General features: G+C 43.7%; 2 protein-coding genes across 2 annotated transcripts; one reads left to right on the top strand and one right to left on the bottom strand.

Moving 5' to 3' along the window:
* Positions 1–22: 22 nt before the first annotated feature.
* Positions 23–13,932, top strand: TRIM14 (tripartite motif containing 14). The gene is made up of 6 exons (XM_010565461.1): positions 23–208; positions 4,748–4,843; positions 5,758–5,991; positions 7,447–7,609; positions 8,858–8,950; positions 13,201–13,932. Exons 1-6 carry the CDS (start codon positions 23–25, stop codon positions 13,734–13,736), a joined length of 1,308 nt encoding a protein of 435 aa, XP_010563763.1. The 3' UTR covers positions 13,737–13,932.
* Positions 13,933–14,528: 596 nt separating this feature from the next.
* Positions 14,529–25,446, bottom strand: NANS (N-acetylneuraminic acid synthase). The gene is made up of 6 exons (XM_010565462.1): positions 25,284–25,446; positions 23,915–24,130; positions 19,908–20,007; positions 19,493–19,647; positions 18,171–18,437; positions 14,529–17,038 (listed from the first exon to the last, which is right to left on the bottom strand). The coding sequence occupies exons 1-6, from the start codon at positions 25,413–25,415 to the stop codon at positions 16,829–16,831; spliced, it is 1,080 nt and encodes a 359-aa protein (XP_010563764.1). The 5' UTR covers positions 25,416–25,446; the 3' UTR covers positions 14,529–16,828.
* Between the last annotated feature and the right edge of the window lie 6 nt (positions 25,447–25,452).

A 25,452-nucleotide genomic window follows, 5' to 3' on the forward strand; every position in this document is an offset into this window, starting at 1 on the left:
CCCGTCCGGCGCCGCGGCCGCCATGGCGCAGGGGCTGCCGTGGGCCTCGGTCCCGGAGGGGGCGCGGGCGTGCGGCGTCCACGCGGGGCGGCCGCTGGAGCTGTTCTGCGAGGACTGTGAGCGCTGCGTCTGCGCCCTCTGCCCGGTCCTGGGCCCGCACCGCGGACACCGCGCCTGCCTCCTGCCCCACGCCGTCCGCCAGAAGAAGGTGAGCGCCGCGCACGGGCGCCGGGCGATGTCCCCGGGGCGTGCCTGGCCCGCGCCTCCTGCGGAGCCCCTGCGTCTCCGGGACTGCCGAGCTTCGCTGCGGGTTTGCCGCGGCGGGGACTTTTTCTGCGAGACGGGCTCCAGGGGAGCGCGGGGACGGGACTGGGGTATAACCGGGAGCTGGGACGGCCACGGGGCGCGGAGCTGCGGATACTCCTGATTTGGTTGTATTTCCTCATTTCTGGGACTGGAGCAGCTAGGTTTTCTTTGGCCAGGGTGAGATGGTGGCAGCTGTGAGTATTAGTGCAGTGGGCAGCAGTAGGCTGAGTATCTTCAGCCTGTGGCCTTGCTTTGCTTGCCTTATAAACAGGTTGTGGAGCTCAGGTTTTGTCACATCAATTTTGTAGGCCATACTGGCTGGAAGAACAAAGTTTCTGTACTTGGGCAAGTGCTTTGTGAATCCCATATGGACAGGTGTCAGCATGCTGTCACTGCACAGGGATGTAGTTTGTGCATGAGGGGGAGAGAGTTATCCAGTCACACCCCAAGTGCACGCATAACAGGAGTGTAAATCAAGGGACAGTGGGGAGGTGACATTGACTGTCAGGTCGCATGCAGCAGCATTTGCTCCTCAGACCTTCTGTGGGGTATCAGAGGAGATTGGTTGCCCAGGGGGACTTGTTTTCATTGCCAGGCTGGAAGTACCTTTGACAGAAACATGGATGCCACTGGGGGAGCAGAAAGGCCATTTCTGTTTATCCCCTTCCTCTGTTGCTGTAGCTTGCTAGACCACACTGACTCTTGTCCTGGTTTAGGCTGGAATAATTTTCTTTCTAGGAGCTGGTATAATATTTTGGGTTCAGTATGAGAAGAATGTTGATAACACACTGATGTATTTAGTTGTTTCTAAGTAGTGTTTATACCAAGTCAAGGATTTTTCAGCTTCTCATGCCCAGCCAGCAAGAAGGCTGGAGGGGCACAAGAAGCTGGGAGGGGACGCAGCCAGGACAGCTGGCTGAAACTGGCCAATGGGGTATTCCATACCATGTGATGTCATGCCCAGTATATAAACTGGGGGGAGTGGGGCTAAGGGGCAGATTGCTGCTTGGAACTAACTGGGCATCAGTTGGTGAGTGGTGAGGAATTGCATTGTGCATTACTTGTTTTATATATTCCAATTCTTTCATTATTGTTGTTATTATCATTACTAGTTTCTTCCTTTCTGTTCTGTTAAACTGTCTTTATCTCAACCCATGAGTTTTACTTTTTTTTTCTGATTTTCTCCCTCATCCCACTGGGGGGGGGCGGTGAGTGTGTGGCGGTGTGGTGCTTAGTTGCTGGTTGGGATTAAACCACAACAGTCCTCATGCAGAGAGCGTGTTCTCTGACAGCTCCTTAGGGATGGGGAGCAGGGGTTGTTGTGGGTTAATCCCAGTAGGCAGCTAAGCACCATGCAGCTGCCTGCTCACTCCCCCTCCCTTGCCCAGTAGGACAGGGGAAGAGGAAAGGAAGGCTAAAACCAAGAAAACTCGTGGCTGAGATAAAAATAGTGTAATAAGCGAAAGAGAAGTGGAAGAAGAGAGGAAGAGAACAAAATAAAACAAGTGATGCAAAGGCTCACCACCTCCCATGGGTAGACCAGTGCCCAGCCAGTTCCTGAGCAAAAGATGGCTAACCCACCTAAATCCCCTCTTCTCCATTTTGTTGCTGAGCATGATGTTGTATGTCATGGGCTATCTCTTTGGTTAGTTTGGGTCATCTGCCTGCTTGTGTCCTCTCCCAACATCTTGTGCACTTGCAGTATAGTCACATCTATAATGCAGCACCATATGAGCTACTAAGAGGAAAATTAGCTCTGTCCCAGCCACAACTAGCACAGGGGTTCTTCCCTAAGTGTTTTTTATTTATCCTAATTTAGCTGTCCATTGAGCAGCCCCAGGAGGCTTTGCACGCTTGCCCTGTACTTCCTGCTTGTGCTTTGTTTTACTCCAGAGAGCCTGCCAGAAGGCTTGCTGAGGCCTGCATGCTGTGGTGCTAAGCTTGGGAGGCGTAAGAAGTAGTAACACAGAGGTTTGATGTTCAGGAGGTTTTATTTTTTCCACCTCAATTTCAGAGAGGTCCTTCCCCCTCCTTCTCTGGTATTTTGCAGCAGTGTTACTAGGAAGTTTCCTAGTTACCACTAGGATTGTGAGCAGATGCACAGGTCATGCTAAATTCCTCTGGTGTTTTATTGCACTTCATGTGAGAGAGCAGTACAAGGGTAGAGGGCAGTACACTAGGCCTCAAGCAAACAGCAGCAGCACAGGGGAAAGACCATTGAAGATGTCAGGGCAACTCAGAGCACTGTTCCGGCCTGCTGGTGTGCTTTCATCCAAAGTATCCCGCTTGCAGCTGGGAACTCACTACAGTGTTTGCATTCCCTTCATGACACTGGGGCAATGTGTGGATGCAGGTGGTGTGCTGTGGCAACCTGATTTGAGCCAGGGTAGAGTGCACAAAGCGACAAGTTTTGCTGGTTCCCTGGGGGTCACTTGGACACAGGGGAGCAGATGCTGTTGATAACCAGTTATTTGTCTCTGTGCCAAAACAGGAAGTGAGTAGGGTAGGAACTTGGGTCCCCATGTGACACTGTCCCTAGGGGAGTCTTTGCTGACATCTACTGGCTTAAGCGATTTTGTTTGCTGGGAGCAGTTTTTCTGTGCAGCCCTTGTGATGTGACATCAGCCCAGCAGCATGCGAGAATCTTTCTCAGGGCTTTTAGCAAATCCTATCTGTGGATGCTAAGAAGAGACGAGAACCATTGTGTGAGGTCCATGAGGTCCATCAGCTCGTTCATCCCTGGATCTAAGGTTGTATAAAATCATCTGGAAGGACACTCCCTGTGCTCCTGAATGTGGGACATAGGATCAGCATGCTGTGCACTTGATATGTGTCCTGTGAGCCTGACTGGAGCTAGGAGTCTCATCTCTCAGAAATCCTTGCTGTTACAGTGTTTTCACTCGAGTGAGTTGGGGCATCCAGGCAATCCCTAAGGGAATGTTTTTGGAGTTGATTCTTCAGGGTGAATGACATGGGTTGCCTGCCTGTGTTGCAGACACAGTGTCTCCACTGCTAAGAAGCAGCTCTTTAGTTTATCTCTGTAAAGCAAGTAATGTTTAACCAGAAATGCTTTGGGTTGGCATCCAGTATTTGCATATGATCACCATTGTGAGGGACTAAGTGCCTGAGGTGGTGTGTTCTACTAGTAGGGAAGGAAGACTGGGTTTTGCTCTGTGGTCTTTGTCAGTCTTTGAGAAAAGGAATGAGGTCTAGGCTGCAAAGTAAATTGAGGAAGGCTGATACCTAGTAGAACTCCTGAATCTTCAAGTGGTGCAGAACTCTTCTGGTCTTTCAGGGACAAGACTGGAAAATTGTGGCTGGAATGGATGGCGTAACATGACTATCTTGCTCCATGCAAGAACATTTATCTGCTTGCATGGATGTGCCTGTGCCAAGGCACTTCCAGGTGCAGAGTCTCTGGCTTTTGCTGGGAGCCCATTTTCTTCTGTCTCTGTCATAATCAAATGAAAAATTGCATGTGTTTTCAAAGGAGGCAAATGTCAAAAATGCAAACTGTTGCCCATGAAGCAACACTTATGGTCAGTCAACCCTGCAGAGTTTAAATGCCATGCTGACCTGGGGATGTTGCAGTGGGCTGGTGCATATGCATGCAGGTACTCTTGACTGGGTCTCAGCTGCAGAACAGGACACTGGTAACAGCTACAGCTCTGGTGCTAGCTTACCTGTTTTTTACTGAGAGGCTCTGTTATAACACTAGTGCACTGAGAGCATGGGCCAGCATTGCTTGGCTCTTTCATGGTACTAATGAAATAAATGCATGACCAAGTGCACCAAGACTGTTCATTCTGCTGGACAGGGGACAGCTGATTCCAGAGGGCTGTGGGTGAGAAACTGTGGGGCTAGACACAGCAGAACATTAACTGTGCTGTGCTGCTCAGTGCATCTCAGGGCACGCCACAAGTATCACAGATACTATGATTAGTAGCCAAGCTGATAGTATTTGTTGTTGCAGGCATTTAGACTACAGCATCACTGTAGTGATGGTGGGGTATTTCTGATGGGTCTTTTGTACACTGGGAAGCATTTTGACTCTAGGCAGAACATCCCACTGATCCTCTGAATCAAAAGTACTTGGTTAGCTGCCCTTCAGCTGCTAAATGCACGAGCATGTAGTCTTGAAATGCACAGTGCCATAGATGTAAAGATGAAAAGGTTTTTTTCACCATAGGTTTGCCTGTTCCTTATAAAGGTGGTACTAATTTGCACAGCTCTCTGAGTCTTACCAGTATAACCACCAGGAGCAGGTGCAGGTGAAATGCTGAAATCCTTACATTTCATCACTACTGGCCTTAATAAGCCTCATAAACTGAGTGTTTCAGTGACATACTCCCCTATATGGAAAGCAAGCGGGATACGGAATTCTGGCTTTTACAGATGTTGTTATGAAACAGTGTTTTATTTTGGTTTTGTTGCTGTATAGGAACTCATGGCATTGTGTTTGAAGGATCTAGAAGAGAGAAAAGAGCAAGAAGCTGGTAACAGAAGGAGCATAGAGCAGGCCGCTAATGATCTGAAGGTAAAGTGTGGTTTGCTTCTCCACTGGATGGTCATTTTCCAGGGAGAGACATTTTGCTTTCTCTGTTGCTCAAAGAGCCTGGTAGCTCCTCTGCAGCTTCAAAGACCCAGGCAGCTACTGCTTCTCAGGAAAAGAGTGTATTCCCCGTATCCATCACAACATATTACTGTCAAAGGGAGAGAAGAAGGAAGAGTTTCCAAAGGCCTGGCCCTCACTCTCAGATCAGCCAAACATCTCTGGGAGAACAATGTTGAATTTTTTTGCAGAGGAGTAGTAAATAGCACCTGCTGCATATGTTATTCTGGCTTCACTGATGTATATTGTATTGCACTGAACTGCATTATTGAACAATCTGACTTCAGAGTTAAATAAACAAAAGAACAGTTCTACTGATTCTGTCTTAAGAATGGGAATGTGTGCTAAGCTCTACCTCATTTATAGAGCATGAAACAGTGCATCTCTAAGCATCTCTGTTACAGAAACATTAGTAAGAGCTGGAGGGAGCTCTGTAGAGGTTTGGGACCTTGCGGTTTGATGTCACTTCATTTTGGAGGCTTTCTTTTTCTAGCAGTTCCCTGTCCCTAGCTTGCTTTAAAAGGGGGCAAAGTGTTGCTACCGAAGGACCAGGTCTGCTGGTTGTAGCAGTTGGCACCTGACCCTGTTACACTCCAGCTGAAAACAATGTTTTCTACATAAATAGGCATGTTGGAATCTGCTCTCAAGCTTTTCCACCCAGGATATCAGTAGGTAAATCCTGGCTGCACTTCCCTTAAGGGCTGAACGCTCATTTCTCAAGAGGTGCAGCAAATGAGTAAAATTCAACCAAAATGTAATGTTGAAAGCCTGGGAGAGAAATGCCTGAAATGTTTATGGTCTGCTGAGTATGGGGGGACACTCTTCTGCTTCATCTATAGGCACATGCCATTATGAGCAAAAGGCAGCTGTCAGACAGTATGACTGAGCTCCTGTTGCTACTTCAGGAAGAGGAGAGTCTGGCAAAAAACTTCATTGATGAAAAGACTCAACAAGCCCTGGAAGCACATGATAAGCAGTTGGAGTCCTGTCGAGAAAAGCTTGCAGCCCTGGAGACCTTCTCATGTCGAATCAGACAAATACAACAGCACAGTGATCCTGTTCAGTTGCTGGAGGTGGTATTTTATGGTCTCTTTCAACCTCTTATCCTCCTAGTCCCTGGTAAACTGCTCTAGTGATCACCTCAGTAGATCTTTCTGTATGTAAGCAGCATCTTTCTCACTGATTTTTAATCTTCTTTTTGCTGGTATTTTGGTGGACCAGTTTGGTTCCTGATTTTTGAGCTGTTAGGTGTTCTTGCTATGGCATTGATTTCAGGTCTGTATGAAATTCATGTTAATTTTAAGCATATATGGAACAGAGTTATACGTGTCTCTTAATCTTGAAGACAAATGCTGTATCAGGTCTTTCCTTGTGCGGTGTAATATGAAGGTCTGAGAAAAGGCAGCCCTCTCGGGAACCTAAGGAGGAAGGCTAAATTGTCTCATTTCTTTAATTGCAAGAGATCCTAATCACCCTGAGCAACAGCCATCATTTTACTGTGGGAGCAGCTCGGAACACCTGGCATTTGTTTTCAAGAATGAACTGTTAGAATTTGTTGTGCTGCATGTTTGCCAAGCCTTTGAAGAACTAGTTTTACAAGATGAGGTTGGAGGATGGCCTTGTGTATGCCTGGGAAGATGTGGCTGAAGACAGTCACGAGTATGTGTATGGAATGTTTTTATCTTTAACTGTTCTGAGGACTGGCAAACATCCCAGCTGAGCCAGATATGTGCTCCTGTGTTAGTAGTATTGGCTGTATGCCATTAGTTCTTTCTAGATCTTTGCTGAAACATATATAAGTTTGATCCTTCAGTGAAATAAACGGAATCTTGTACAGATAGCTTGAGCGCTTAATTCAGTCGCGGCAGGGAGGCAGTGGTTTTGGTTTTGTGTACAGATAAATGTCAGCTTCTCTTTCCTAATGGTCTTCTTCACTTTCCTTGGGAAGGGTGTGTTGCCATATGCTTATGCCCTGACACAAGTCAAAGGATGCCATTCTTCACAGGAAGGCATTTTTACATCCTTGCAACTTAGCAGACTTGAGAGTCTTCGTTGTTGTGAGTGATATGGCCCTGGCACTCCGCTGTGTGTGCTAGCAACATACCTCTACGTGGGAAGCTGCTCCTCATGGTTTTGGGAGAGATTTTTTATGGGGAATGCTGGATTTTATTCTTTAGATTGCTTTTAAAACTTAGTGGTTTAATTTTCCCATTGTTGGTATTCCCCACAAAGGGTTCTAGCCAGATTAAACTCATCCCCATCTTGCGAGTGTCCTGGGAGACCCTGTTTTAACGATGACTGTTGGGTTCTCCATCTCAGAGGTAGCCCCTCACTCCACTGACAGGAGGATCTAATGGGCTGGCTAATGACCTACTAGGGAGGCTGAACACAGCAAGGTTTGTCTATTGTGGCCCATGTTTACCTAGTGATGGAGCTGTCCTTGCTCTGTGGCGTGTGGGAGCTGGGAGGGAAGAGTCCATTCGTGTCACTGTCTCTACTAACTGGAGAATTTGTCTTTCTGCCCTCAGAAGTACACAGAAATCGAGAAGGAAATGCAGGAGCCTAGGCGCCTGTTAGAACAATGGCATCCAATACCTCTCTCGTTTGAGCACATCCTTAACCATTATAAGCACTTTGTGACAGCTCTTCAGTCCTTTCTACAGAAACCAATAGAAGCCCGGCTTAAAGAAGGTACCTGGGAGAGTGCTGTGAATTTTGCTTTCTCCTGCTCTCCTTTTAAATAAAGTGTGGTCTGTAAGAAAGAGCAGGACTTTTTACCAAATCAGCTGAAGACATCAGCAGCTTTTCAGGCATGGGTACTGTTCTCTGACAGCATTGGTGTAATGTTGCTATAGCAGTGGTGATTTAAGAATGTAAGAGGTTTCTCTTTCAACTCTGAAGATGGCCTTTTGTGCCTTAAAGTTTGTCTGATGCTTTCTTCCAGCTCTATCAGTTACTTCATGCAGCTTACTTCTTCCTGCAGAGCTTACCTTGCTTATATCCCTAGACCACCACACCTACATGACGTAGGTGTTCTCTTCTTTCAGTCACTGTTGGGTGTAAGTGCTCTGGCAGGACATCTGGCAGGCATGGAACATCAGGTACCTGTAAAATTGGAAAGCTTTTTCTAGTTGATGTACCTGGTGATCTTTCTGTCTCAGGCAGTCTGAAGAATTCTCTTTTTTGCTTCTTTAAAGGTGGGTCAATGTGTTCTGCTTAGAGCTCCTTTTGTGTTTGAGCTGGTATTTCATCCTTAAGTGACCTCTGGCATGATTAAGGCAAGGAGTTTCCCAATGGGATGCAAAGTCACAAACCCAAATAACCATGGGGAAACCCTGCGACTTGAGTTACAGGTGAGCAGGGCAATACCAGCTGTCACATTCCACCCAGCTACCTTTTAATAATCCCTTTTCTGAGAGTTGCCACCAAGAACAGTATAGCAGGGTGCTGGGGAAAATGGTCAGACCAGATCTGAAAGGCCACTGCAGGATGTGTGGAGGATTGCTACAGTACAGTGCAGGTGCTTTGTAGCTAGCATCTGCAGTTGTCTTTAGCTGCCTGACTCTGCTCCCCTCTATCAGAGGGGTGCTTTTTGAGGAATGGGAGGTGCTTACTTGGGGTTATGCTCAATTGTGTGGTTCTTTGGCAACACTGGGATCCAGCATCTCCAGCTACCCAAAGAGCTTAGGGTTGAACGTGTACAGACTGAGTACCCCTTCCCCAGCAAAAGTAACACAGTTTGTCCCCTAAAGTTGGAAAGTGGAGTGTGACAGTATGACCTTCCCCAGGACATGGGTGGAATTCACACCAAAGAGGCAAAGCCTGAATACCCTGGTCCAGCAAAATTGCCCATGGTGTTCTATTTTTAAAATCTTCATAGTACAGCCATGTTCTTCTACTGGCAGACTCCCTAAACTGTTAATTTTCATCTCTGCCCAGATGTTTTCAGTAGCCTGAATGCCACTGCAAAGAAGGAGCCTGGAACGGTGTTGAAAACCATGTCTCCTGTTGATCGGTTGCTTTTCTTAAAACGTAAGTATGGTTGAACAAAAGTTAGAAGCACTCCGAACACTTATGGCTCAGTCACTGAAACAGTCAATGAATGTGTGGTGCCACTATCTTAAAACAGTATCTTAAAGGGGTTCTGATGTTTACAGTGTTTGTGAGGAACAAGTGCTCTGCACTGCCTGAAAGTCATTACCCTTTTCTGTACCTCAGGTTGGGAAAGAAATTTTACTTTCTGTCTGTGAAATCTTGATCCTTTGTTTTTATTCAGAACTGCCAGTGTGTCAATCAGCTAGTAGCTAATTTAGTTTTTGAAGACTTTTCTATTCTCCAGATCATTGTGGTCTGTCTTTAATTATGTCCATCATGTAATACGTTAAAGGTCAATCTACAGATGATCCTTTTCTCTGGTGTTGGTAGGAAAAATGTACAGTCAATTGTTCCATCTCTCTGATGGGAAGCTAATGGACATTTCATGTGGCCTGCAGCAGATGAGGACTGTAACTGTTTTTAATCTCAAAGCTGTAACATTCCCTATTACCATGGTACCTAGTGGCAAAAGCCTGTTGTAAGAGGAGGTCTGTTTTCCAGCCTGGATCCAGCCCAGTGGAGGCCATGACTGTGACCAAGTGGACACTTGACTTCTGGCTGTTACTCAGTAAGGAGGGCAAGGGCCAGCACTCTGCTGGTAGAGTGGGTTACATACTGTCCCTGCACCTATGGGGTGGTGTGTTGAGATGGGTGTTTTTCAGTGTTGTTACTTTGTCTTGTTTCTGTGCTCTCCTGAGTGAGCTTTTAAGTCCAAACACTGCAACTTTTTCATTCCAAACAGGTTATCTCAATTGGAGATGAGCAAACAGGTGTTGCACTTGGAAAAGCAGCAGGTGTTAAGAAATCAGGAATGTAATGAGCAAAGTCTGTCTTCTTGGCTGTGATGTTATGGGTCTTTTGCCACTGGCATCATTTCTGTGCTGCAGGATCCAGACTAAGTCAGTCACTTTGTAACCAGAACCTGTTAAGGTGCTAGGACAGCCAGTCTGTGCCACTGAGCACTTGCTACTAAGAGAGCACTGCAGCAGTGTTTGGCTGGCAGTGAACTAGGCTCCTGAGTTTCATGAATGCCATTCTGTATGTCCTTCAGGCTGCCTCTTGATGGATTCATGGAGAAAGCACTGTATTTGCTTCACTTGTGACCAGTCACTTCAAGGGCTGAAACAACAATTTCTCAACTCTGTTAAAGCTAAATATGACAAACCACCTCATTAAGAAAGATGTGCAGCTGCTCATAGGCCAGTGAAATTGACAAACCTTGGTCATAAATATTAGGACTTGAAGTTACTTAAAATTTTCATCACTTGGGAGAAGTGGAAGAATTGCAGTCCTCCAATAATCCAAACAATTCTACCTGTTTTGCATGATTTTTCTAGTCAAATTCACATTTATGCTTCCAAACATTAGCAGCTGAAATCAGTTTGGTGTTTGGGGTTTTGCTGCTTTTTTAAAGCAATGGAGGTATTTCCATTTGCTTGAGATGTAGTAGTTATGTGTTTTATGAAAATCTAGGTTTTTCAGGTAAATTTGACTGACAGACATCACTACTTACTTGCACAGCTTTTCAAGTGGTTACTGGAAAAAGCAGACAGTGAAGCCAGGCCTTTTAAATCCTCTCTACTTTAGATGTCTTTTGGTCTTTAGTGTCACCTGTGTTCTGTACAAACTTAGCATCCCCATTGTGTACTACTTTCTTTTCTTTACACGCAAGTATACTTTACATGCAAGTATAAAGCGCAAGTCTTTGTTGCAATTAACTGTGCTGTGAATGGACCCTCACTGAATGTGAGATGTCCGTTTCTTTGTGGACATTGTAAATAGGCTGTGCACCACAGTGCTGGTGGTCTTTTCACAGCAAACTGTGGGAAACCTTACTTAGCCTTCCCTGCTCATGGCAGGAAATCATGGGAGAGTAACAGAGGACCAACAGAGAATGGAGTGATTTATGCATTGCTCTGATGGCAGAGAGGAGGATTCCAGCCTGAATGAAAACAGCTTCTGGGCTTTAGACTATCGAATATGCCAACTAGCCCAGGTTAGACTTACTTGATTTATGGGAGAGGGCGCTCTGTGAGAACATAGGAGAGGAAATAGCAACAAAGTCAAACGAGCAACAGATTAATGCAGTGGCAAAGACAGATTTCTCTCATACAGTAACCTGCTGTATAATTACCTTTCATTTCTAAATTCAGCACTGAAGAGCAAGGAAAATACTGAAGTTCTTGTTTCAGTGGGTCTGTTGCTCCATGTTGTGTTCAGTTAGTACTATGCTGCCTGTGAAAGACTGTAATCTATGAGATCACAGGTCCAAACGTAGTTCAGATATGCAACACTGCAGAGAAACCAAAGCAGTCTGGATTTTAAAATATTATAAACATGTATTTCCCTAACTTTCATTTTAAAAGTTTAGTTACTCTGAAAAGCAGCTTCAGGATATTAAATGTATTTGCCACGTGGCATTTAAAACATCGAAGCTTCAAAGTTTATCTAGACTAAGATTAAAATTACATTCGGTCAAAAAACCCAGCTATGAACTGAGTGAAATATGACTCAGTTTTTATTGCAAATATTGCTGGATGTATTGTATACTTTGTTTTCTTCACTTACAAGAAAAAATAGATGTGCTCATTCTTTGGAATAGTTTTAAGATACAAACTAAGTTTACATCTTACCGCCAGTGCTTTCTGAAGTACTCTTAATTCATGACAATGTATGTTCCTTTAGGTACCCAACTCCGACACTGTTTTTGTCAGGCTTGACAGGAAGAGTGAAGGGGATTGTTTAAGGATGTCAGATTCTGTTTTCAAAGGGAGTATCTTGGTTATTTGTAGAACAGGAAATCAGAAAACACATGCTAACACAGTAAATTATTGATATAGAGTATATTATGAGAACTTTTCTGAGACATGCACCAGTTTAATATTGTAGGACAGTATATTCAGAGAAGAATCTAATCTTAAAAACCTTGTAGCTTTTTGACCTGTCCTGTGTCATTTCAAACTTGTTTAATTTGATATAGGTTTTTTTTTTTCCCTCTGGCTTTGTGATTTCCAGTCCTGTGACAGCTGCTTCTTGCTAAAACAACTCTTAAGCTGCTGCTGAATTAAGACAGTGATTTCTAGGGTGTAGTTTCAGACTGTGATTTTTCTTTTCTAAATGTCAGGTTAGGTGCTATGAATCCTCTGGGAGCTGGTAAGCTGTTCCTTTGCAATGTACATGATGCTGCTGCCCAGAGCTGTGGTGCTTTTGTGAGAAACACTCTAGTGCATCTTCAAATGTGATTTCAGTGGAATGGGACCTCACAACCCAAGAGTCCGCTCCACTGCTCTCTAAAATCCTTAAGCTGTAATCCCACCAGAAGTCTCCAACTATTCCACATGAAGTAGAAGCTCTCAGTGTTTGTTCCCTACCTAGCTGTATTCATCTTCTGATTTGTGAACCACGCATATACTCTTACATACTTGTCTTTTACTGACCTGCTTTAAAACCTATGCAATGTTAAAGCATCAGTGCATATAAATAGTGCCATGCTTTTGTACCGATCCAATATCGGGGAGGGTTCTTAAACGATCCCAAGAGCAAGATTAAGACACAGACGAGGTCAGATGCCGTACAACCTTACAAGTTTTATTTCCTATAACAACTGATAATAGCGACAGGACAGAGGGAAGAAGAAAGGAAAAAGAGGCAGACCTAAGCAAGAAAATGGGAGAGATGCAGCAAGACTAGTTACCACCACCACGAAGCCAGCAACGTCCTGTTGGTTTGGTCTCGGTGCAAGTGATGGAGGTCCAAGTTCCAGGTTCCAGCAGACAGACAATGACAAAGTCCCAGTTCCAAGCGCTGATTTTCAATCCCTTGCAGTTCCTTTCAGTTCCTTTTTCAGTCCCTTTCAGTTCCTTTTTTGAGGGAGGAGTATGCAAGTTTTTCCGAAGAGTCCAGCCATTTCCACAGAGACTGCTAGCTTCAGGTGGATATGGTGGTTTCTTCAGGGCTTTCAGCGCCTACTCCCCCACAGCAACAGGATGCTGACGCTAGCAAATGGTCAGCAATGTTGAGACAAACATAGTCGAACACAGTCTCTTACAGCTTTCTATTAAAAATTTTCAGGTTTTTCCTTGCAAAACTGCAGGTTCCAAGACACTGCCAGCTGTGAGCTCCTTTGCAGGTTTTTTATAACTTGGTCACGATAAATCTACTAAGTATTTTTATGGTTTTGACTGCAGATGCAAGATCACCAGCCTGGGAATATGACAGCCTTCACCCAAGGCTGAAATTGTCTGGTGACCGTCTTGTAGTAAGCTGTAACTGGAGGAAGATATTTTACCCTTGTGGTCCCCAGAGATTTGATAAATTATGGCAAGTGCTAAGCAGAGATGCATTCCTCTCTGGGAGCCATTACTGGGAAGTTGACCTGCTTCACGCTGGAAAAGGATGGTGGATTGGTGCAGCCTACCCTTCCATTGGCAGGAAAGGAGACTCTGAAACCTGTCGACTGGGCTGGAATAGAGCATCTTGGTGCCTTAAGAAATTTGATCTTGAATACTGGGCATTTCACAAGGGGGAGAGAATCCCCATCCTGGTAGAAGATGATCCTGATCGCATTGGTGTTTTTCTGGATTATGAAGCAGGAATCCTTTCATTCTACAATGTTACTGATGGCATGGCTCATTTGCATACCTTCCGCTGCAAGTTCACAGAACCAGTTTACCCAGCTGTGAGGCTCTGGGAAGGGTCCATTGGAATGTGCAGACTAACATAATGAAGCAAAATAAAGCCTACTATTTCATGCTTTTTCTATGAAAGCCACTTTAGCAATGATCTAAATGAATTAATCTCTGTCATGTGAAAGCTGTAACTGTGATGCTTGTAGAAGATAATAGTTAAGTTCAAGAAAACCAACTGTAATTTCTAATGTATATGCTCTTTTCAATGGGGGAAGCTGATCTGGCTTTTATAAATCATGTTGTCCTGGGTTCAGCTGGGATAGAGTTAATTTTTTTTTTTTTACAGGAACCTGGGAGGTGGGGGGCATAGCCGGGGCAGCTGACCTGAACTGGCCAAGGAGCTATTCCATACCATGTGACATCATGCTCAGTATATAAAGGGGGAGCGGGCCGGGGGGTGGGCTCTTCTTTTCGGTGGGGGAAGTGGCAGAGCGTCGGGTCCCGGGTGGTGAGCAGTTGCACTGTGCATCACTCTTTTTGTATACTTTTTCATTAGTACCGTTGTTGTTGTTGCAATTTCTTTGTGTTGTTCCAGTAAACTGCCTTTATCTCAACCCTCGAGGTTCCAGGTTTGGTTTTTTTTTTCCTCTCCTCCGTCTTCCCCCTATCCCACCGGAGGGGGGCGGGAGGAGTGAGCGAGCGGCCGCGTGGTCCTTTGTTACCGGCTGGGCTGAAACCACGACACATGTCAATGTACCACCTAAAATGCCATATATAATATTTTTTGTACTTTTTTCAACTTGTGAAATGGAAAAAGTCTGGTTGAAAGAAGCATATTAAAATTCAGATTTGAACCTGGATATTGGCATTTTTTTCATGAACTCCCTCCGCTCACCTGGCTGGAGAGGCTGCAATTGTGACAGTAATAGGTTTAGTTTGGTCCAAGCTTCAAATTCATATATTGCATATTATCATAGTCAACAAGGTCAGATTTGGATAATAAATGCAGTAAGTGAACTAGCTCATACTTAAGTATCATCTCAGAAAAACAGAAGACTGCCACTGACTATTGGAAAGGTCACTTCAACAAAGCTGAAGTAAAAGCTTCTGTAGCCACACTTAATAGCCATTAGCTGGTCTTACTTCTGACAGAGACTCTGAACTGGGCTTCTGCATGGCCCTGTTCTTCCCACACAGAGTGGAAGCATAAGCAACAGTTGTGTGCCACCCCAAAAGAAGATGAAATGCCTGGAGGACCCACAGGTGCAATAAAAATATGAGGTCAGTGGGGGACTTGTGCTTAATTTATTTTTGTGTCCCATTTGCAAAGGTTCTTTAAGGGCAACTGGATAAAGGTATGCTCACATAAAACTAGGAGAGACAGCGTGCAAGTTTCTGTATAGGGATAACTTATTTTTTTTCCCCCACTACCTTAATTAAAGTCCTGGAAATTTTTGGAGCCTATATTTACAGCAGCCTCTAGGACTAGCCTGGCTGGAGTGAAGAACCACTGCTACTTGAAACAGGTCAGGTAATCTTACAATGTTCAAATACTAAAGGCCCTGCAATCATCACTGGTGCTGGCAAAGGCAAGGTCTGACCATAGGCTTAAACACAGAAATAACAGCTTGTTTTATAAGCTAAATTTATTTTTCAAATTTGAAAAAAAAAAAAAAATCTTTTAACAGTTAAGTAGTTTTTTAATGTAAGGCAAGCATACTGCATCAGTCAGAGCTCATATATGGTCAAGCACATGATTCAAAGAATCTCTGCTTCCCAGTTGAAGATACAAATAGTTTCCATAGAATTGCAGAATGGTAAACATTTTGGAACTGAACAGCGCACAGGTACAGAAATACCACCACCAAATTCAAGATACTTCACCAACTCATGACCAAGAGGTAGCAAGTTCCAAATAACCATCACTAGTATGTCACTGCACCACAGAAAAATGCAGATCAGTAACACCAAAGCAGTTCTGTGCTCACCAAGCTAATTGAGGGATATCTGGTTTTGCAGCTGCTGCCACACAGCTCCTTCCTGGACACAGGGAAGAACAGCAGACTGATAGGAGTGGGACTGCATTTCTTACTTGACAATCGAGAAGCTGTGGTGCAAGAGCGGAGCACACAAGATGAGCACTGACCATCATACTGAAACATAGTGATGTGATCTAGACAAGCAGCCAGCCTCAGCTGTCTCAAACACTAGTGTCGGGGGAAAAAAACTCATCCCAATGTATTTGCTTGTTAGTACAGGAAGAAAGCTGCTGAATCTTCACCAGCATTTGGCTTCCTACCTAAGAAGTTGCCCCCAGGTACAAATACAGGTATCTTAAATGCACTCCAGAACTGATTTAAGATCCCAGGCTTCACTCAGCTCACAATAGATGCTTTTGACATTTTTTTGAAGCATAGGTTAAGTTTACTTCCACTGATCCATCTCAGATCTACTTTCACCCCTTAATCTGTCTGGCTTGCCCTCTTGCCTTTCAGTTCACAAACAGGCTCTTTCTCTTGTCCCTTAAATGGGACCTTTCTACATACCCAATTTGCTTCCTTTCTTGGTACTGTCTCTTGAGAACCTAGCTTTCTCAAGGAGCTCATTTTCCCCACAGTGCAGATTCTGCAACCCACTGCTTTATCTTGAGACTTCTTAAGGATTTAATCTTGAGAAAAATCCATCAGGTTGCATGTGTAGTTTTCTGTTCAGTGTATGTAAACTTTGACTTATCTGCATTCAACTCCAACTAGCATCCTGTTATCACAGGAGTGAGGAAAACAGCAGAAAAGAGAGGTACATCAAAAGATACAGGGTTAGAACAATTCAAAGTGTAGACAAAATTATTGTGATTTACTGTATTCTTACCAGAAAAGGGAAGCTGGAAAGCAGCTGACTGTGGTCTTAGATTGGGCAAAACTCCAAATTAATCTAGGTTAAGTGGAATGGAGAAAGAAGGAGCATGGTATTTTCTAGACACAATGCTATACAGTTTCTAATAGAATTGCTCTTCATAATTTATATCCACTTGCTTCAGAAACTTCCTGCTAATGAGAACCTGAAAACCTAACTTGCTTGGATCCTCATAATCACACCCCTTTCTTCTAAACAACCATGCCGCTATACTTAAGTATGTTGTGTAGAAGTGCAGTACTGTATCATGAAATATGGAATGGAGTGCTTCAGTTCAGCACTTCACGTTTTTGACATGATTTTCCACTGCTTGCTCAGTGATGGTTTCATCTTCTTCGATATTTTTTTTAACCTTCTGGCCCACCAGATCGAAGATGGCTTCTGGGGGAAATCCCTTAGGCTCTCCCACCTTCACTGTCAGCATGTCAAGTGTCAGTACTGCACCTTCAGGAATTGTCACTTTTGCCACAACAGACTTGCCCAGCAACAGAGGAGAAAAAAAAAAAAAAAAAAAAAAAAAGAAGTTTAAATCAAACACATTCCTAGGCTTAGTATGCCAAAAATGGCTAAAAATAGTCTGCAGTTACTTGGGAACAGGTCATGTGGAACTCCCCTCCCCATTATTTCTTATTCCAAATGAAGGCTGAATTAGCGTGGAAACCCTTCATTGTAACTAGGCTGCTGCAAACATCCAGATCCTTTCTGAAATTGGTTAATGGCTCACTGGAATTTTTCAGAATCAGAATGGAGGTAATCTGATTAGACTGACTAGTGTCCTAGCTTAGTGTAAAAGCAGCTCATATACAGTCAGAGATATCTATTATTCCTATTACTATTACTGAGTGCTTTGTACTTGGCACTGGTGAGGCCGCACCTTGAATGCTGCGTTCAGTTTTGGGCCCCTCACTACAGGAAAGACATTGAGGTATTGGAGCATGTCCAAAGAAGAGCAATGAAGCTGGTGGAGGGTCTAGAGAACAAGTCCTATGAGGAGCAGCTGAGGGAACTGAGGTTGTTTAGTCTAGAGAAAAGGGAGGCTCAGGGGAGACCTTACTGCTCTCTACCTCAAGGAGGTTGTAGCAAGGTGGGTGTCTGTCTCTTCTCCCATGTAACAAGTGATAGGACAAAAGGAAATAGCCTCAAGTTGTGCTAGGGGAGGTTTAGATCAGATATTAAGAAAAATTTCTTCACTGAAAAGGGTTATGAAGTGCTGCAACAGGCTGCCCAGGGAAGTGGTTGAGTCACTAGCCCTGCAGGTATTTAAAAGACATGTAGATGTGTTGCTTAGGGACGTGGTTTAGTGGTGGACTTGTCAGGGTTAGGTTAATGGTTGGACTCTATGATCTTAACATGATCCAACCTAAATGATTCTGGGATTCCACTCAACTTACTTAGTGCCAGAAATAGCAGTTTATAGAAAATGACAAGTCTACACTGTGGTTACAGTGGGCTAAGCATAAACACTGCATGCTGCTACTTAGCAGCATAAATTTTTGAGTGCAGAGGCAGAAACACTGCTGCAATAAACAATTACCAAGCTATTTTTCTGAATGTAGAGTTATTAGCTATGGGTCTAAACGAGTTTCAGCTGTACATGAATCAAAAGCAGAAGTTACCTTTTCATTGCAAGCCATTTCACAGGGCAAGAGTTGTTTGACTGGAGAACCCATTGCTTTTTCCACAGTACGGATGGCTTTCACTAACTCCGCCAGTTCATTCGGCTCCAGGGATGCTTGGTGGTCACTTCCTTTCCATGTTTTGTCAAGAGTCACATGGCGTTCCACTACTTTAGCACCCATAGCAACAGCTGCCACTGAAATGGCTATGCCAGTTTCATGCCCCGAATAGCCAATGGGGATATCAGGAAAAGCTGACTGATATGCCTTGAATCATGACAAAGTTGGTCTGAATTACCAAGGTAGCAATTTCAAAGATAAAGCAAATTTAACAGTGATATTTGCAATAAAAACCATGGATAATTACTGTGCCACAAAACAAGCAGTTGGTTATGCTGAGAATGGATTTTTTTTTATGGTCAACAAGTCACACTGCTTTATCAACTGTTATGTTCTAAGAATTTCATTTGGATTATCAATACTGACAAGGACAAGGAGGTACGTTCAATTCTACAACTGCTCTTAATCCTTTTCCTTTTAATTCAGTTGTACTCTTCAAGGTCTTCAAAGCCTGCACCACTGTAAGTTACAGTAATAGAGTAGTGCTCTATTTTCATCCAAGAATCCAGTGGACTGGTTAAACTTAACCTGTATCCAAAGCAAATTTCTTCAACCCCATACTTAAAATCTGAAGCAATCCTTTCAGCCATACATAGGGGACAGTCACCCAATCCTAAAGGCAATTAAATGCAGCCATGTCCCATTCCACTAAACATACTACATGTGCATATAGCTAGGCAAGTGCTTGAACACTAAGCAATTTGAGGAACTTTTCTTGCATCGTTGTTAGGCATATCCAAGTAGTATTTTCAGCAAAGGAAACTATACAAGGGCCTAATCCATTTTCTTCATTGCTCTGATACTCACATGAAGCATTTTTAACAAAAGTTTCTGATCTAGCCCCTGTTTAGAATTATGTTTTCAATTCCGTGCACCTTCTTAATGGTAACAGTCTACATAATTTTTCTTTGCGCTACAAAGCACAGGGTTAACCTGTTAACCACGTGTCCTATTTTCCTCTATTTAATTGTGAACACTCCAGTACTATGCTTTATCATATCCCTCAAAGCTGAGTTCTGCTAAAAGAGGATCCAATGGGTATTTGTACTTCAACACTTGGAGGAATTAGAGGAACATGATTCATCTTCTAACTTCTCAGAAGCAAATTCCAGCATGCCTAAGATCTGGAAATACATCTCAAGAAAAGCACATAGCCCTTCTCTGGTACCCTACCCGTGGCACACTCTGGGTTATTCACTGACCGATATAACACGGAGATTGACATCCTCTGGCTGAAGCGGGTATGCACTGGTGCATTGCAGGAAGCAAAAGTTTGGATTGATGGGCTTCACGATCTGATAAACCTTATGCATTGTGTTCATCGACTGCATCCCACTGGAAATCACCATTGGGCGACCTAACCATTAGAAAACATGCACATATTTTGTCCTAAGTTGGTAAGAAAGCTACACCAGATTAAATTAAGTTCTTGAAGTAACTTAATTCAGTTAAACTAGAAAAGGAAGCTGGGTGAACACTTTTCTTCCAAGTCTGAGGGTGATTTTCTTCTAAAGGTACTTTAGATTTTTTTCCAGAATCAATTGCAGGAAAGATCTAAAAACTGATCTACTGAGACACAGTGATGTTTACCAAGATGGCTTGAAAGAAAATGCTTACCTTTCTTTGCAGTCTTTTCCAAATATGGAAAATTGTTTGTGTCTCCTGATCCTACTTTGAAAAATGGAACATCCAGTTCATGTAGGAATTCTACAGCCATCTACAAGGAAGAGAAATCACTGCATTTTAACACACCACTTCAGCTGGATCAAAGATAAAGACCTACCATGCTGGGAAATAAACAACCCTTCAAAGCAAAACCAAAGCTTAATTAAATAGGTCCTATCTATCTATCTATCTATCTCTATACCTCTCCCCAAAATACACTTCTTCTGAAATAACATTTACTATTCTGAGGATATTAGTTTCTGACTTCCTCTCGTGATTTAACCCCAGCCAGCAACTAAGCACCACGCAGCCGCTCACTCACTCCCCCCCTACCCCCAGTAGGATGGGGAAGAAAATCGGGAAAAGAAGCAAAACTCGTGGGTTGAGATAAGAACGGTTTAATAGAACAGAAAAGAAGAAACTAATAATGATAATGGTAACACTAATAAAATGACAACAACAATAATAAAAGGATTGAAATGTACAAATGATGTGCAGTGCAATTACTCACCACCTGCCGATAGATGTCCAGTTAGTCCCCGAGCGGCAATCCCCCCCGCCACCACTCTCCCCATTTTATATACTAGATGTGGCATCACATGGTATGGAATACCCTGTTGGCCACTTTGGGTCAGCTGCCCTGGCTGTGTCCTGTGCCAACTTCTTGTGCCCCTCCAGTTTTATCGCTGGCTGGGCATGAGAAGCTGAAAAATCCTTGACTTTAGTCTAAACACTACTTAGCAACAGCTGAAAACATTCTTCTCATACTGAACTCAAAACATAGCACTGTACCAGCTACTAGGAAGACAGTTAACTCTATCCCAGCTGTAACTACGACACTTCCCTCCAGGTGAAGTATTACTGAGGTGCCTTCTTTTGTATTTCTACTACAAAACCAGATTTTCCACAGGTTTTTGACTGGGATCCCTGTCTCAAGGCAGTCTCTTTGGTCTCCCAGCCATAGCTGGTCAAGCCAGCTGTAGGTACAGGTGCTTAATACAGGTCAGCTCCGCTGCTCCTCTAACTTCAAGATGAGTTTGTGGGCCACAGCATTCTTGGGGTTTTTTTGGCACTACCAGAGAGAGCAACTACCTGTAGATGGGAGCTTACCTGTTGAAGAAGAAATATACTGCAGGCATGCAGGCAGTCTTCCTGCCACATACTTCCTGCAGGTCAGAAATACTAAACCACAGACAGGGTCTTTAGAACTACAGGTAGTTTTCCTGAATAGATCTGTCACTCTGAAAAATTGTATATTGAATAAACACCTGAAAAAAAGTGCCTAAAAAGGGAAATCCAAAATGCATTTGCTCCTAGAAGAGATACTAGAAAATAAATATAAAATATGCCAAAGAAAAGACTATAAGTTTATTCAAATATTAATTATACTCTGCTGCCTTCTAAAAATATGTGTGCTACATTGAAGAGAATTGAGGAATTATTGGAGGCTCCATGAAAATCAGTATTGCATCAGTAAGTGGCCTTTTAAAAATTAGTACTTTTAAGGAAGAATATCCCAAACCTATCACAGGCAAGAGCTATTCACATTCACATCCAGGGGAAACAACAAAATAGTTAGCTAACTTCGTCCCCCTTCAACCAGCCACAAACACTTCTTCAGCTAATTCCCTGTTGCAGTCAAATTTACTTGGTGCCAGCAAGAGAGTGCTAACGTCCAGAAGAGAATCGCATCTTTTCGGTCTAAATTTTTTACCATAATTATAGCGCAGATTCAATTTCTTGTACCTAGGATGCGTAACATCTTTTTAATATAGTTTATTCACTAAGATGCATTGTGCACAAAGACAATGAATACACTATATTAAAAAGCCACAGATCTAATCTGAGGAGATTGCACAAAATGAAATATGACAGATAGACCTCATATCTAAGGCCACTCTTCATTAGGTTAACATCTCTTGAAAACTGGCAGGTTTTCTGTAAGAGATTCAAGGAACAGGAAATAATCTCAAATAATAGGGATGACGTTAAAGGGAGTGGTTCAGTGGGATCCTGTCTTATGTCCAGTACATACTGGAACAGAGTAGATAAAGGAGTTACTCATACATAGCCTTTACATTTACTTCACTGATTTCCTCATACAGTTAAACACACAATTTAACCTCTTCGACACAGCTGGAGTTCCAGAGATTATGTTCAATTTACAGACGTTAATGTAGTCTCCAGGAATCATTACATCAATTTATGCAATGTTTGCCCTAAGTTCCAAACCATGTCTTGCAGAAATGCCACCAGAAATCCTAGGAGCTATGTCATGTAATTACTGTTCAAAAAAGAAGGCACAAACATGTATCAGTACTGTTATTAGCTGCTGAGGCCAAACACAAAGGAGCACAGTATCTTGAGAAAAAGAGGGTGCCCAGAGGTGGAAAGTGTTCCTAGTTGCTGCATATGAAAGGTGTTCTGCATAACATCAAACAGAGTGTGGGCTTTTTTCCCCCCAAAGGTATATGGGCCTTTAAGATCCCAGATATAGCAGTCCAAGACTACTGGATTTAATTATTCTTTTATTAAAGGAGTAGGTGTTGTTCAGCAGGTCTCCTAGATATGAAGATAATAATAAAAGAAACGTCACAGCACCCTCTTTTCACAGATCTGAGTCCATGGCATCAGGCTATTGCAATACATGCAAAACACCTTTTTGTCTATCAGACATCTGAAGTAATTTTTTATGGTATTTGGTTCTTGTACTATCTCAGCTGGGGCAAAGCAATTCAAGGATTTTGGTCAATAGGACAGTAAGTTGATAGAAGCAGTGAGAATGGCCAGAGGACTAGAAAATGCAGCATAAAAAGGTTGAAGGAATTGCAATTGCTTAGGCCAGAGAATACAAAACAGAAAAGAGAAGTGATAATGGTGTTCAAATACACAGAGAGGAGATACAAGAAAAGTATGAACTTTTATGTCAGATGAGGCAGGACAAAGAATTACGAGAAAGGAGATTAAGCTGATACATCAGGAATTCTCTCTGATGGTAAGGAGAGTGAGGCACTGAACAGATCACCTTAAAACATTAAATAAATCCCATCCTTGTCCCATCCTCGATAAGGCTACTTGCAGAAAGACAGGGACATTGCTGTGCTTGCCTTATGCAAGAGTGGTTAGCTTAATTCAGGAGGGTCTCTTTCAGTTTGGTTCTCTGTATTTTCTAGGCCACAAAGAAAAGTAAAACAAACTGTAATCTCTGATCTATATTGAAGTTTAACTGTTACCCAGTTTTCCAGCTTACACATTTCAACTGTGCGTTGCATTTGTTAATACTGTAACTAACATCATTTGAGGTAGGCAACATGTAAGAGTTAAAGTACACATCTCTTAAGGGGGAACAGCAGCAGATGAGTATCATGGACTTTACAAGCTGGTGACTGACTGTTCAAGAGCCCACTGACAAAAATCAGTAAATGCTTCAGGAGTAACAGGGCAAGGCGGAGACCCTCTCCTTGAGATTAGTAAAAGAAAAAGGAATATAACCATTTCTGCTGCTTAGAAACATCAGCGGAGGTCTAGTAAACAGCACAAAGGAAAAAAAGAGGGAAATAATAGGGATTAAGTTGAGAAAGGAATCTGGTTTACAACATAGGCAAGTTTGAAATGCTTGGAGCCAATATACCAGACAACACCAGATAGTGGCCAGATTGTAGTCTTGATCTACACTCTCAAAGCTGTGATTGTTCATGGAGTTCAACTGAGGCTCTGTCTCCAATGTGATTTACTGTGCATAAATACCTCAGCATACATGGCAGATCTTCCAAAATGTTCAGCCATCTACTCAACCATTGCAGATGCACAAGTGAAGTGGCAGAAGTATAGTTACTCTAGTTTCCTCATTTAGAAATTCAACATCCGCATATTCTTACATAAAGAACTATCACGCCTAAGTAATAATCAATAGACACAACAGCTGGACTCTGCTTGTCATTCCACTATGACTTACATACCTCATCCATGCCAGAAGCTGTGAAGAAAATTCCAATCTCCTCTGCGTATTTCTTTAGGTCTCTATATTGGTCATGACTAAACTCCAGGTGGCGCTTGTGCTCCCCATAGGTCTTTCCCCAGGAGTGTTCAGAGGTATAGGGCCTTTCTAAGGCTTTCTTGTTGAATTTGTACTCCAGTTCACTCTTCTGGAACTTAGCACAGTCTGCTCCGCAGTCCTACAAAACAAGCTGGTACGCACTGAGTGGAAGTGCAAGTGAAACTGCACTCATCCTTAGTTGGAACACAAAGATTGTGCAATTAATGTGCTCATTTGCAGTGGAGTTTCGCATTATCATCATAGCAATCACAGGAATAGTAGAAACACAGAGTGACAGATGATCTGCACACACATGAGCCCTTTTCTTTCAAAATGCCTGTATACTTAGTAGAGCAGCAGTCTAGAAACAAATTGTACTAAAACTACAAAACTGAACTGCCACTTGCTATGCATGCCACTTATTGGAAGAGGCAATTTCTGTGGTGTTTTCCAAGCTCAGCTGTCACATGATAATTTTACATGAAAACAAGTGACAGGATTATGTAGAACAAGGAGTATGAATCTGAAATTTGTATGAAGCGACACAAATGCTGAAGTTAAACTCACACTACTCTATTTTGCACTTTTACCGCAGTCATGGGTCTGAACGCATTATGCCCTGGCTTCTCCTTTAGTGATGATACACCATTTTCTAACTATGTTAGGAATAGTATATCTAATATATACAATACCAAATTTTAAAACAGCTTAGTTGTCTTACTGGATGACACAAGTATTACCTCAAAAAACCATAACGCAATCAAACTGGAGGCTCATCAGAGAGTTACTTGGTTCTTCCCAAATTCACAGTTAGCTTATGACTCAAGGACCGCTGTAAGCCCTCGGAGATGACATAATCTGCCTGTGTTTGTCTGTGTCCACGGCACGTGCGTGTGCCGTGAACGAGGTAGGGGCTTCCTAAAAGCAAACACGTTGAGATCATAGGCTGCCAGCCACGGACTGAGGGCTACAACGCCAGCACCCGCTTTGTTGGCCCTCACCACGACTGTCTCCTTGCAGCTACTTTATTTTAAAAATTCCTCCTGTAAATCACTCCGCTCCTCCCACGCGGTGCCACCGCCCGGAGACGATGCTCCCCGACCGGAGCGTCTCCCGGCCTTCCCGGGCCCCGCCGGTGCCCCGGGCCTCCCGCTCACCCGCACCGCACTGCCTGCCCACCCGGCGGAGAAGGAAGCGCCGAGGGGAGACGGGACAGCCCCGCCCGCCGTGGCGCCCCGCCCCCGCCGCCCCGGCCACCCCGCCCACTGGAGGCAGAGCGGCCCCGCGCGCACCTTGGCCATGCGGATCATACGCTTGGCGGTGGCCAGGTCGCCCTGGTGGTTCTGCCCGATCTCCGCGATGATGAAGCACGGCTGCTCGCCGCCCACGCGGCGCCCGGGGCACAGCTCGAACTCCCGCGACATGATGGCTGCCGCACCGCCGCCCGCGCGCGACTGCGCC

Source organism: Haliaeetus leucocephalus, unplaced genomic scaffold (assembly GCF_000737465.1).
Source record: "Haliaeetus leucocephalus isolate CR32 unplaced genomic scaffold, Haliaeetus_leucocephalus-4.0 Scaffold192, whole genome shotgun sequence".
NCBI lineage: Eukaryota > Metazoa > Chordata > Aves > Accipitriformes > Accipitridae > Haliaeetus > Haliaeetus leucocephalus.